This window comes from Hipposideros armiger, unplaced genomic scaffold (assembly GCF_001890085.2).
Source record: "Hipposideros armiger isolate ML-2016 unplaced genomic scaffold, ASM189008v1 scaffold_10, whole genome shotgun sequence".
Lineage (NCBI taxonomy): Eukaryota > Metazoa > Chordata > Mammalia > Chiroptera > Hipposideridae > Hipposideros > Hipposideros armiger.
In genome coordinates this window covers 6,812,387-6,825,617 of record NW_017731360.1, presented here as the reverse complement: position 1 = coordinate 6,825,617, position 13,231 = coordinate 6,812,387, and the positions used below count along the sequence as shown (strand labels likewise).

The 13,231-nt window shown below is 52.4% G+C and overlaps 1 protein-coding gene across 9 annotated transcripts in view; it reads right to left on the bottom strand.

Moving 5' to 3' along the window:
• COL16A1 (collagen type XVI alpha 1 chain) overlaps nt 1-4,653 on the bottom strand; it is a 50,938-nt gene extending 46,285 nt beyond the window's left edge. For 8 of the 9 annotated variants that reach the window (XM_019656851.1, XM_019656871.1, XM_019656901.1 and 5 more), the window contains exons 1-4: nt 4,555-4,635; nt 2,877-2,983; nt 838-912; nt 611-728 (exon numbers count right to left, since the gene is read on the bottom strand). In XM_019656851.1, coding sequence (XP_019512396.1) covers nt 611-728; nt 838-912; nt 2,877-2,949 — 266 coding nt within the window. In that variant the 5' untranslated portion in view covers nt 2,950-2,983; nt 4,555-4,635. Of the gene's footprint in view, nt 1-610; nt 729-837; nt 913-2,876; nt 2,984-4,554 lie in introns of all 9 variants that reach the window. The other variant, XM_019656857.1, reaches the window with a different exon arrangement.
• Nucleotides 4,654-13,231: the final 8,578 nt, after the last annotated feature.

Below are 13,231 nucleotides of genomic sequence, written 5' to 3'. Positions count from 1 at the left end.
AGGGGTGCGTCCATAAACAAAGGATCCCCAGAATGACTACTTTACCATCTCATTACAATTGTTGTAAGTGTTCCCAAGGAATTTGGGATGCCCTGGGGAGAATAACTGGTCCTGGGGTAGGAGGAGAGAGGCTGAGAAAAGGTGAAAAGAGTTCAGCAGGACTAGAGAGGCAAGAAAGAAAGGGGACGTTTTGGGAGATGAGGCCAGAGAGGTAAGCAGGGACCAGAACACCCAGAAACTTGTGGGAGTCTGGACTTCATGCATCAGGGTGTACTGTGCACACGCGCGTACACACACACACACACACACACACACACACACTCTTGCCAGGTTCCCACCCCCATCCTCAGGTCTTCATGGTGCCTACAGGGTGCAGACCTGTCCCCATCCACTGCTAGCCAGAGATAGAGGAGGGATAGAGGGTGGGCCTGCCAGGCACCTCCTCCTTGCCCACCCTGCAAGCCCCAGGAGTGGAGGCCAGGTTGACTCCAGGCAGGGGGCGGGATAAAATGCCCCACAGTTGCCCCTGGGCTCAGCTCCACATCCAGAACTGCTGGGGAGTGTGGCTGAGGTCAGTATTGACCCCCAACAGTCACTCTGAGGCCTTTACCGTGTGGGCTGGGTGAGTGGCGCTGCCCCCAGTCGCAGGATGAGAGGCCCCTTGGGATTGCGGATCTTCTTGATGGCAGATGTCTTCATGAGGCTCAGTCGGCGGATGAGGTTGAAGCCTTTAGGCAAGACACCAGGTCAAGAGCTCAGCTGGGCAGGTGAGGAGGGGTACAGGCAACTCCAGGAGAAAGATGAATGGGGGGACAGCAGGGTGAGACAGGCACTCACCAGTTACATTGGTAGATAAGTCACTTCTGTGTTCCAACTTGAGTCCTTCTTGCTGCGAAGGTGGGCAATGCTCATCTGGAAGAGAAATTGGCAGTGGGGCATTCTGTGGGCTCAGGCTGAGGTAGCTGCACAGCCAAGCTCTTGGGGACCCTGGGAAGGACAAGTTTATAGTCCCCACTCTGGACCTTTCTCCAGGCCATGCCTTGGACCAGCATTCATGCCTTGCCTTCTGACCCTGGCTACCCTGGGAGCCAGGAGGACCTCCAGTATACAGTTGGGAAGGCTGAGGCCCAGAGACTATAGCCTGGTCTGGTCCAAGGCTACAAAGTGAGTTCACAGCAGAGCAGGACCAGATCCCCTAGAACTCAAATCCCCCAAGATCCCAAGTCAGGGGCCAGGCCAGGAACAAAGAGAATGAAAGAAACTCTGGGCAGCCTTAGAACTCAGAGAGAGCGGGGAAGCTGTGTGTATATACACATGTGCTCCCTCCATGACACACACCCAATTAGGGTGCAGAGGAACACTTCAGGGGTAAGGAAGTGTCAGGTTCATGCACACCTGTGTTACATACAAGCACATGCATGTCTGTACATGTGTGAGTTGCAGCTGGTACAAGTGTTCTCAACAATGAGTTGGGGTCCACTTTCTGCATCCAAAGCAGACAAGCAGCCCAGACACATATCTGAGTCAACAGATTGACTTTTCACCTGGACCGCCACCTTTTGAAAGAGTGAGAAGAGACTGAGGGCCTGAGGGAACCACAGGCTCAAGGAAACTACTAGTGCCTTAGGGCTCCAGACAGGGTCTGTTAAGGGGACAAAGGCTCCTAAAGATGGGGATAGCTTAATTCAGATCTCCAAAACTCTGAAGGGACAGGTGGGCACCATGGGCCTGCCTCCTGCCTAGGCTTGATTGAGCAGAAGTGTTGGGAAAAGTGCTACAACAGGAGAGATAGAGGCTAGAATCAAAAAGGCCTTCCCATCAATGCAGTGGGGTAGCTGGGACAAGACGGTGAATACCGCTCCTAAAAGCTGGGCTTTGAACTCCCTGGTCATCTGGCTGGAAGAAGGAATACTGGCTCTCTAGGCTTGGTGACACCACTAGAGTCTCCCTCCCCCAGGTCTGGCCAGAAAGATTATCTTCAGCATCAGCAGCAGCAATGGGTGACTCACCCCCTTGGCAATGGACCCAGATTCTTTACAGATGTTGAAATGCTCTGCCCCATCCCCCAGGAGACCCAGTATGGTCTGAGAGGAGAGCAAGGCACACGTGCACACATACAGGAACACATATGTACACACACAATGTGTGCCCGGGTGCATACCCCTCCCACATCTGTATCTTGGTTTCTCTGCCGCCTTCGGCTGGATTTGGGTTCTAGATGTTTTATTTCTTCTCAGCTAGGAGGCTGAGCTACTGAGCCCAGAGGGCACCTAACAGGGAAGGGCAAGTTGCCCAGTCAACTTCCTCTGGCTTTGGGCCCTGGAAAGCTGCACCCTCTGTCTCATCCAGCGTCTGGGCCTCAAGGAGGGCCCTTTATCTGAGATCCAGGGCCAGCCATGGAGGAGGAGGAGCACGTGGGCTGGAGGATGGATTCTTCACCATGGAAAGGATTGGAGGGGCCTAAGCCTCTTTCAGGATGCAGCTTCCTTCTGCAAGGAGAGCTCAGCGCCTCCTCCTCCCCACCCCACTGGCCCTACCAGCACTCTGCGCACAGGGTGGGTTTATGTATTGGGGAGGGGGGTTGTTCCCTCACACACAGAGACACAAGAATATATACAGATGCACAGAGTGACTCTGAGATGCAAACACAGAGGCCCAGAGAACATAAATATGCAGAACAGAAACACACACACACACCAGCTCACCTGGCATAGGCTCCTATGTGCAAACACCTCAGGCCACCCTGAGCCCACCCCCTAGACTCTCCTATAAACACCCACATGGCCCAGGCACATGGTCACACGTACACAGGACCTCGGCACCTCAGGAAGTCAGTCACAGGCCTATGGCACCCTGATCCTCGTGTGTCACCTCACCTGTATTTTCCCCATGGCCGCAGGTAGCCCAGAGACCAAGCAGCCACAGGCCAGGAGCCCAAGATGCCCACATCCTGGTCCAGAGAGATTGGCCACAGCCACAGCACCTGAAAATCACAGAGACCAGGAAGGTGGATTCCTGAGCTCACACAGCACAATTCCACATATGGGCAAGTGGCAGCCAGCCCATGGGGCCCAGGCACTGGTACTAGGGTGGCAAGAGGTCCAGCCAGGCATCAGTCCCTCTCAGAGGCCCAACCATAGGGCTTGGGCTAGGATTTGGGCTGGGGCGATGTTCAAACTTTTTAACCACTTTATGGCACAGATACCGACCAGCCAGAGCGGAACACTGGCTGGAGCACTGAGAGTCCGGGCGGCATCTGGCTGTGCCAGTGGATAGTTGCTGGCTTGAGGAGAGATCTAAAGGGTCCTAGAAGACCAGGTCAATTGGGATAGCTTGAGGCATTTACCAACCCACGTGGAAGTATTTCAATACTTCATCAACCTGTGCATTGTATTGGAATACACTAGCCTGGTACCTGTCTAGCTACACCCAGTTCAGCCAGGAGGCCCTGCCAGGCACCCACAAGGTCAGGGGCTGACAACTGGGCTGAGTCTCCTGGCAGGCATCACAGGGTTGTATGTGCGCCAAGGAAGCTTCCCCCATGGGTACAGTGGGCGGGAGAGCAGGTCACCGGGGCTCAGGACCTTGCTGCCAACCTCCTATGCTGATGGATGCTCATCTTTTAGTTTTATTAAACCCTGATGGATGGATCCAGATAAATCAATGAGGGCTCAGCAAGCGACCAGCAGAGCTATACATCATCCAGCCTCCCCTGAGACAGGCAGCTAGCACGCGCGCACACACAGAGTCATGCATGTGTCAGCATGACACACACAGATATATATAGGCACATATGCACACAGACACATACATGCCAGGGTATGCATACAAACCTTCCTGCACACAGGTATGCTCACAGAGACACATGTTCACTGATATACCCAGACACGCCAGCTTACACATACACACGTGCACACAGCCAGCCTATGAATGGACTTCCTGTTGGGAAGTTCTTATGCAAGTCTGACCTCATTCCCTCCAGCTGTAATGGAATACTTTTTCTCCTCCCTCAGTCCTGGATAAGGAATGAGAACAGGAAGGACCCCTTCACCTCAATATATTTGGAGATAGGACCCCAACCCCCTTCTTCCTGGGGCAGAACTGTTCCCTCACCCTACTCATCATCCCGCCTTCTAGTGGCATGCTCATCCCATCTGTCAAACCCTGTCCTGGCCTCCCCTTCTTGCCAGTCAATGGAAGGGTTGCCAACTGTTTGAGGCATGTGAATGCATGTGGAGGCGTGAACATTGATGTGCTTATGTCCCCTTCCAGTTCCTGATCTCTGGCTTCCAATGGCGTGGTCCCAGCCAGAGGAGGGGGCTACAGGGATCGAAGGAGAGAAGCTTCTGAGATGATTCCACCCCAATCCAAAGGCACAGATTTGTGGGCAGGGAGAGTTAGAACTGGCATGGAGTTTAGAGCTCATCCCGCTATAGAGAAGGCAATTGAGATCCAGAGAGAGAAAGCCACTTGCCCCAGGTCACACAGCAAGTCAGGAGCAGAAGGGGCCCTTCAGCCCAGAGCCAGAAGGCAGCCCACTCCACCCCCACTTACCGTGGCTGGAGATCCCCACCTGACTGAGGAATCCAAGCAACCCAGCGCGGCCAGCCAGGGGAGCAGGGCCTGGGTTCCTTAGGCCCACTGGGAGAGGAGGGAGAGGAGGAGGGGTCTTCGATCGCTTCTGGCTGGCCTCAGTCCTGGGCTCTTGGGGCTGAAGGCTGGCTGAATGCTGCCGGTCTCCCGAGCCTGCCGGGACTGCTGGCCACTCCGGGTGGGGGAAAAGGGGGAGGTTCCATGGGGCTGGGGACCAGCCAGCGCTGCTAATGGAACACAGCTGGACCCGCCCGCCAAGCAGGAGGAGGGCGGGAGGGCCAGGAGGGGGCTCAGCAGCAGCAGAGGCAGCGGACACACAGCCCCGCTCCTGGCCTGGTCGTCCTCCCAGGCCCGCCTTCCCACTTCCCGCCAGGTGAGCCAGGGAGCCAGTCAGCAGGGCGGGACCTTGCGTGCCCAGAGCTGCCCAGCAAGGGGGCTCCGGGGGCAGGCGTGTGGGCAGAGAGGCCGGCCCTTTAAGAGCCAGGCCTGGAGCTGCTAGGGCCTCCCTTATGCTACCCCCTTCCCCTTCCCTGGCTGGGCCTCCAGATGACTGGGGGATCAGGGTGGAGACCCTCCTCCCCAGTTCCATGGCACCCCGTGACGTGGCTGCTGCCCAAGCCTCCTTGGTCAGCTTTTTCCAGTTTCTCAGCCTAACATTTCCAGTTAGTCTGTTCCTCGGTTTGTCTGAACTGGGGGAGGGTGGCCCCCGCCCCCCACCAAGGAGATGGTAAATTAACCCCTTCTACTCTGGCCTCATTCCCAAAGAAGTGGAACCTCTTATTCTTCCTTACTCCAGGAGGTTAGGAGAGCTCTCATCCCTGTCCTCTGCTCTAGCTCTGTGGCTTCCAACTCACTATTTAACTCTGACTCTGTTTTCTCATCCGGAACATGGAATAATGACCTATATACCTCACAGGGTTGTTGTGAGCAGTAAAACGAGTTAAAGTCTGTAAAAATGCTTATTACCGGGTCTGGCACAAAAGAGGAGCTCCATGAATATTCACTGTTAAGATCATTATTGTGAACCTGGCGGGAGGTGAGGATGCGGGTGGGGTGAGAAGGGTAAGCCTGGGATTCCAGCTTATGCCCAGCCATGCAAAGGCGTTGCTTTACATTCAGGGTCCAGGGAAGCAAGAGGAATTGAGGTTGAATAAGAGCTTGGACTTCTGAGGAGAAAGGAGCAGGTGATGTGCCCAGTTCTGTCCAGAGGCAGGGGGGTGATCAGGGTGGCCCTCCCAAGGGTCTCCCTGAGGAGGCAGCAAATTTCTGGGCATTAAGGCTGAGGTGATACAGAGAAATAAGTTCAAGAGGCCCATGAGTGGTAGGAATGGGTGGTGGTGAGGGGGTGTCAACTGGAGTGCTCTGATTTGGGGGAGAGGGCTTCCCCTAGAAGCAACATGGTGGAGCCCTGGCCCTACGGCCCCATCTAACCCAGGATTTCCCGCCTCCACAGCCAGGGGCGCTGAGTCAGCGGAAACCCCAACCATGGCCACGAAGGCGCCCCCGCTGTGGTCCCTCTGAGGAGCCAGCCCAGATGTGGCTAAGACAGTGGTAGGGCCTGGGAAGCGCTGAGCTCAGCAGGCGGGAAGGGGTGGGGGGGTGGGGGTTTCTGGGCTGTCTGACGTGAGAGTGAGAGGCGGGTAGGCACAGGCCTGGCCTGGCCATAGGGGGCTGCCCCAGTGTTGGGCACTTGGGAAATAATAGGCAAGACAGCTAGGTCAGGTTCTGTGTTAAGACCTTCACATAGGCTAACTCGTTTAACCCTCACAACCACCCCAGCAGGGAGAATTCTATTCTTATCCTCATTTTAGAGATGGGGAAACCTGGAGCGAGGAACAACACAACTTGTCCAGGATCACATGGTTAGCGGGTTTTTGAGCAGGGACCCATGCCCAGCTAGCCTGGACTCACAGTACAAGCTCTTAACCACCGGGCCATTCTGGGCATTTCCTACCCTTCCCCCACTTATACCCCAGACTCTCCCATGCAGGAGGGGATGGCTAAACCCAGAACTGGAGGGACCTGAGAAGAGGGGGAGTCCGGAGACCTTCCCACAGCACTCCAAGTAGCTCACCAAACCTGGGGCTCTCCCTAGGCCTGGATACACTATCATGGACAGTCTAGAAATGTGCCCATGCCCCTTCCCCCTCCGACACATATGTACACACACCCAGAAGCATGCTGTCAGATATGCTTTCTCATGACACATGTGTGTAGACTCCACATCCATATATAGGCACTTATGTTCATACAGACACATGCATGCATGATACTCCTCCACATAAACAGACACAGAGACATGTGTGAGTACAGATGAACCTACAGAAATATATCCCTGGACATACTCAGGTGCAGGTGCATAACTCTCAAAATGCATGCACACAGCACTGCAAGCACTTGGATATGCATACATGCATGCATGCATAGACATGTGTGTGCACAAACATACATGTAGAAACCCACACATGTGCCCATGGGCATAATTGTTTATATATGCAAGCAGAGAAACCTGCAGACCTACAACACATACACAAGTAGCCACACAGACACAGGTGGCACCCACGGAAACTCCCACTAGACATGCACACATGGACACACATACATGCATGCATGCATGCATGCAGTGAGGCTGACACATTTACAGGCATTCAGCCCCAGAAAGCCCTGCATGCCAGCAAGCAGGGTATCCCGTGGGGCTGGGCTCAGTGCCCTCACCCCAGATGGCATCACCACGAGGTAATCAACACTGCTAATCACCACCAGCTGCCCTGGAGCCTGCCTGCCGCAGCCGGGTGGAGCTAGTAAGGCCTCCTGGGCCTGGGGTAGTATGCCCAGATGTCAGCAGTGTCCAAGGGCCCAGCCACCGTAACATCCCAGCTGGCCATTGGGGAATCCCTGTCTGGCAGCGACAGCACTTGGGGCTGGAAAAAAAGTGAGCAGCCAAGACAAGGCCTGGTCCAAGGCCTGGTTCAAGAACTGACCCAGGAGCCCCCATGCAGCCACGCAGATGTGATCTGAACCCCCACATGCACACCTGGGCCCTGGAATACGTGCACACAGGTGCATACATACACAGACACACAGGCATATCACAAAGGTCCGAAACAGGCCTCTTGATTATTCCCGACAGATCTGCTTCTCCCTGTCTTCTTCATTCTAGTAAATGCCACCATAATTCATTTGGATGATCTGTCTAAAAACCTAGGAGTCATCATTAGCTTCATCCTTTCCCCCACCACCCTCCCCAACCTGTGAATTCTACCGCGAACCACAGCCTGCATCCAACCACTTCTCTCCCAAGCTGCCACCCTCTTTTGCCCTATTCGGCAAACCTCCCAACCCCCACTTCCCATCCAGCCACCAGCAAGTCCCTTCCAAACCTGTTGCTGTTGGTTTCACTCTCCTGCCTCAATCTTCTGGCTCTTATTTCACCCACAATAAAAAGCCAAAATCTTTCCTTTGGTCTTACCAAGTCCTTCATGGTCTGGCCTCTGCTTTCTGGTCCAGCGCTTTACCCCAGAATTTGCAGCCCCACTGGCCTCTTTCCCAGTCCTGAATTCTCCAAGTTGGTTTTCCCCCCGGGGGCTTTTGCACCAACTCTCTTCCTCCTGGAAGGATTTGTCCCTGATCTTTGCTAGGCTGGCTCTTTGACAGGTCTCACCTCATAGGTCACCTCCCCACAGTGGCCTTCCCTGATCACTAGATAGAGAGGAGACGCAAGTCGCTTCCTATCACATGACTCTGTTTTAAATCTCTGCCTAGCCCTAGTATGTGTTTGTGTATTGTCTTTCTCTACTAAATAACCAAGAGGCTCCATGAGGGGCCTTTTCCGCTGGTACTCACTGCCCTACAGCTGAGCCTAGCACCCCACAGCCACCGCTTGTGAATTAGTAGACAGACACACACAAGTACTGTCCACTGTCCGAGCTCAGACACAGACGTGCACCCACAGAAGGTGTGACACACAAGCACACACATGAATGTACATGTGTACAGAGGTACTTGCACATGCAGCTTCTGGGTCATAGCGGAGGGACTGACACCAGAGAATCAAGGTGTGCCCTTTGGTTTCTCTGGCTATCTCTGGCCTGTCTCCTTACCACGCCAATGAGGACTATCTCTGTCCTCTTTTCTCTAAGTCTGTGTCAGCTCTCTGGTTCTCCAGCTCCTGTTCCTCCCTCTCTGTGACTCTGGCCCCTTTCCAGAACTTCCTCGCCTTTGTGTCTCTGACTCCCGTTTCCCTCTATTTTTGGACCTGCGTCTTTAACTCTGCATCTCTGTCTCTCTGTGTCTCTGGCTTCTGTCTTTTTCTCACACATTCTGTATCTTTATGTCCCTGTCTCCTGTCTCTCCTTGTGTCGGAGCTTCCCTATTCTCTGCCTCTCTCCACCCTGTCTCTGTCTCTCTCTGGCTCTCTCTCCAAGTTGGTTGGTTTTCCTGTCTAAAGGAGTGTCTCTGTTTCTAGCTCTACATCTCTGACTCTCTGACTCTCTCTCGTCCTCCCTCCCTCCCTTTCCTGGCCTTAAATCAGCCTTGTCATCACGCCTCCATGGCTGTCTGCGTCCCTGTGGCAGGGAGACCCATCTTTCACCTCCGATGGCAGGTTTATGGTCTCAGTGGGCTAGCCAGTGCACCACTCCGCCGATGCCCACCTCCACACCAACACCCCGGCCCTGGCAACTTTTGTCCTGGCAACATTTTTAGATGCCCAACCAGGGCATCTTACTTCAGTAGCTCCTGGCACCAGGCACCTGCTTGGTTTGATCGTCATAGACCTTCTGGAGAAGTTAAGTCCACACTCTGATGGCCACTGCTGCGGATGTGGCAATGGCCAGGCAGGCGGACACAGAGGCAAGAGGGGAGAACACTCCAGGCATCCTGGGCCCCAGCTTGGTTGTCCCCTGGCTCTGCCCACCTGTTCGTAGGGAGGTGACAGGCACAAGAGCCCTGGATTCCACTCCTACCTCCACCCACTGTGTGACCCTGGGCCCAGCCTCCCTGCCATACCATGAGGTAAATTATAGAATCCCACATTAACCCACCTGCTGTGTTAAAGCAGCTAAAAGCAGCTTGCCTGATTACTCTGCCTCAGTAGTTCTCAACCAGGGCAGTTTTGCTCCCCAGGGGGCATTTGGCAATGTCCAGAGACATTTTTAGTTGTCACAACTGGGGGTTGGGCCTATTAGCATCTAGAGGGTAGAGACCAGGGATGCTGCCAAACATCCTACAGTGCACAGGACATTCCCCACAATACAGAATTATCTGGTCCAAAATGTCAATAGTGCCAAGGTGGAGAAACCCTGCTCTCCTCCAAGGGGAAGATTCTGCTCTTCAGAACTCCCACACTCTCTGATCTCCTTTAAACTCTTAATCATGCTCTGACCAGGGGTGGGGGCCATTAGAAGACACCAGAGTTTGATCCTGGCTCTGCCTTTAATAACAGCAGCTAACATCTACTGAGCCCTTCTGAAGTGCTGGCCAGCACCTACGCAGAGAAAAACTCATTTTATTCTCATAATAACCACAGGAGGCCCAGGCACTATTATGATCCTTATTCTAAGCATGAAGAGGCAGGCAGAGAGAAGGTGAGTAATCAACTCAAAGTCACACAGCTGGCAAGGATGGAGCTGGATTTCAACTAGTCATTTTGGGGCACAGTCCTCTCCAGGAAAGAGCCCACACAGGGGCCTGGGCAAGTCCTTTTTAGTCTCTGAGCCTCCATTTTTTTTCATCTGTTAGATGCAATGTAGTCTCTCATTTAACCCGGCAACAATTCTACAAGGCAAGGTTATCACTTCCACTTCACAGGCTAGAAAGGCCAAGATTCAAGATTTAAGTCTCAAGGTCATAGGGCTGGGAAATGGTGGAGCAGAGATTTGAACTCAGCTCTGCCCGACCCCAGGGCCCATGACCTTAGGTCCTCCGCAGTTCCCCAAGTGCTATAAAGCAGTAGAGCAGAAGTTCTCAAGCTTGGAGGACTTAAACTCAGATTGTCAGGCTCCACCCCAGAGTATCTGACTCAGTAGTTTGCTTTTCAAACAAGTTCCCAGGCAGTGCTCATGCTGTTGGCCCAGGGACCACATTTGAGAACCACTACAGTAAAGCATGGTGTCAGATTGCCTGTACCTGAGTTCAAATCCTGGCTCCGGCTCTTACTGGCTTGATAACTTGCGGGTATTGCTTAACAGCAATATCTATCACTTTGCTGACAGGATTAAAGGAGATAATGAATGACAAAGGGAAAGCCCCTTTCATGGTGCTAGCACCTAGTAAATGCTCATAAGTGCTCACTAGCACAAAGATCCCCAACACAGGCAACTCCCCATCCTCCAAGCAGACTGGAAGCTCCCAGAGGGTGAAGAACTAAAACATCCTCTTCCCCTGTCTACTGGCCACCTCACAAGGCCTGCACAGAGCAGGGCACAGGGATGACATCTCAGAACAGGCACAGGACAGGCAGTGGGATATAGCCCACATCTACTAAGGCATCTGCCCACAGCACAGGGCCTTCAGAGCAAGGATGAGGTAGGAGCGCAGGCAGCACTGAGGACCCCCAGGCTGCCCTGCCCCACCCTCAATGATTTGGGGCAAGAGTTGGCCTCCCAAGGTCCTGGTGCAATAGTTTGTATACGCGTAGCCACCTATCCCTTTGGCTTCCAATCAAATCAGTGCTGCTGTGCAGTGTGACTTTTAGTCAATCCCTAGGCCCCTCTGGGTCTTAGTTTCTTCACCTAAAAAATCAAACAAGAACTCAGCCTAGTGGCTAAGGGTGGGGGTTCCAACCCCAGAATAATTGGGTTCAAACTCTACCACTTACTAGCTGTGTGACTTTTGGCAAATCACTTCACCTCTTAGAGTGAGTTTTTTCCCTTGTTGGTAAAACAGAATTGTCCACAGCTCACAAGGATGCTATGAGGATTACCTGAGATGATACATATAAAGTGCTGAGCACAGTTCCTGGAACTCAATAAGTGCCAGCTATTCCGTACATAAAATGAGATAGAGTAACCTCACCACAACACATGCAGTCTGTTGGCAGGCTTCCCTTCCCATCTACCTCCCCGCTACACACACACACACACACACACACACACACACACACACACACACACATGTTTAGTTTTGAGACTGTCTTCACTTTCCTTCCCACTAGGGGAGTGAGGAAGGCAATTAGGAACAGTCTCCCAGAAGGGGTAAATCTGAACAGAAGCTTGGAAGGGAGAAGGGTGTAATCAATTATCAGCCACTGATTTATTTGAGCGTCTTTGTGCCCTGCTAGATTGTACGCCATAGAAAGAGCTGCTTTTGCTTCCATGTTATCCCCAGAGCCTACAACAGAGACTAGGTGCTTTATAAACATTTGCTGGATAAATAAAAGAGGGGACCCAGCCCCTCCCAAGGACAAACTCCCCTCCATGGAGAGCAAGCCAAGGAGTGCCCTGGATGGGCTGTGGTGAGGGAGGGAACATTCAGGGACTCCCGGGTTCTTTCCTTACATGCAAGAGCCTGAGACAGTTGGACTCATAAACTCTTCAAATCCTGGAATCTCTGGGAGGAGAGAAGCTTTGGCTGCTGCCCAGCCCCACCTCCACCCAATAGTGCTCCAGGCGGGCTGGGGAGGCCTGACAACCTAAGCTAGAAGGGAAGGCTAAGGGAGAGAAAGTTCAAGGTGGAAACCCAACTTTTTCATCAAGGCATAAAATAAAATCAAAGATCATAGAGGGTTTGATTCTGGCTCAGCTACTTCCTAGTTTTGTTCTCTTAGGCAAATTCCTTCACTTCTCTGAACCCTGTTTCCACATCCACAAAATGGAGTAATAATGATAATACCTAACCACATGGAATTTGGGGGGAGGGATTAAATGAGATAATGCATGAAATTAAGCCAACCCCATAGCAAACACTCAAAAATGGTCATTATTAACATTTTTATTATTGGGGAGGGCTAGCAGTTCACCAGGGACTCTTGCCTTGCACCTCACACCCACATTCGTCTCTGCCAGTCCCCCCTGCCTTCCTTCACTATTTACATAGCTGATTTCATGTAGCTTTGAGAGGTTGATGACATTTCTGACAGATACTTGTATAAGACAGGTTTTTTTGTGTGTGTTTTTTTCTCCCACAAAGTGACCTAAGTAGAAATAATATGTAAAGAAATATAACCAGCTGGAGTATTGTCAGCTTTGACCATTCAGAAAAGGCCTGACCCTGGTGTTCGCACAAAAGAGGACAGGTGGTTGAAGGTAGGAAGAAAGAGCCTGGGATTGGGGACCTGGGTTCAAGGCCAGGGTCTGCCTTGATACATTATTTGCCTTGAGGAGTGTCCCTGCCCTTTGGCAACAAAGGAAAGCTGAACCTGGGGACTCTTGAGCCCCTTCCATTTCCCCAAGTCTGATGGTAACTAACTTCAAGCTGGGATTGAACCCAGGCATATTGTAACTCCCAGTATGCCTATGCTATTTCTTTTTTGTTTGTTTGTTTTTTAAATAATTTTTATCATCAGGACAATCCTAAGTATCTATCGTTATTCCCATTTTATTTTATTTTATTTATTTATTTATAAAGATTTTTACTGGGGAATTGGGGGATGGGAACAGCGCTGGGGAATTGGGGGAAGGGGAACAGACAAGTTGCTGTC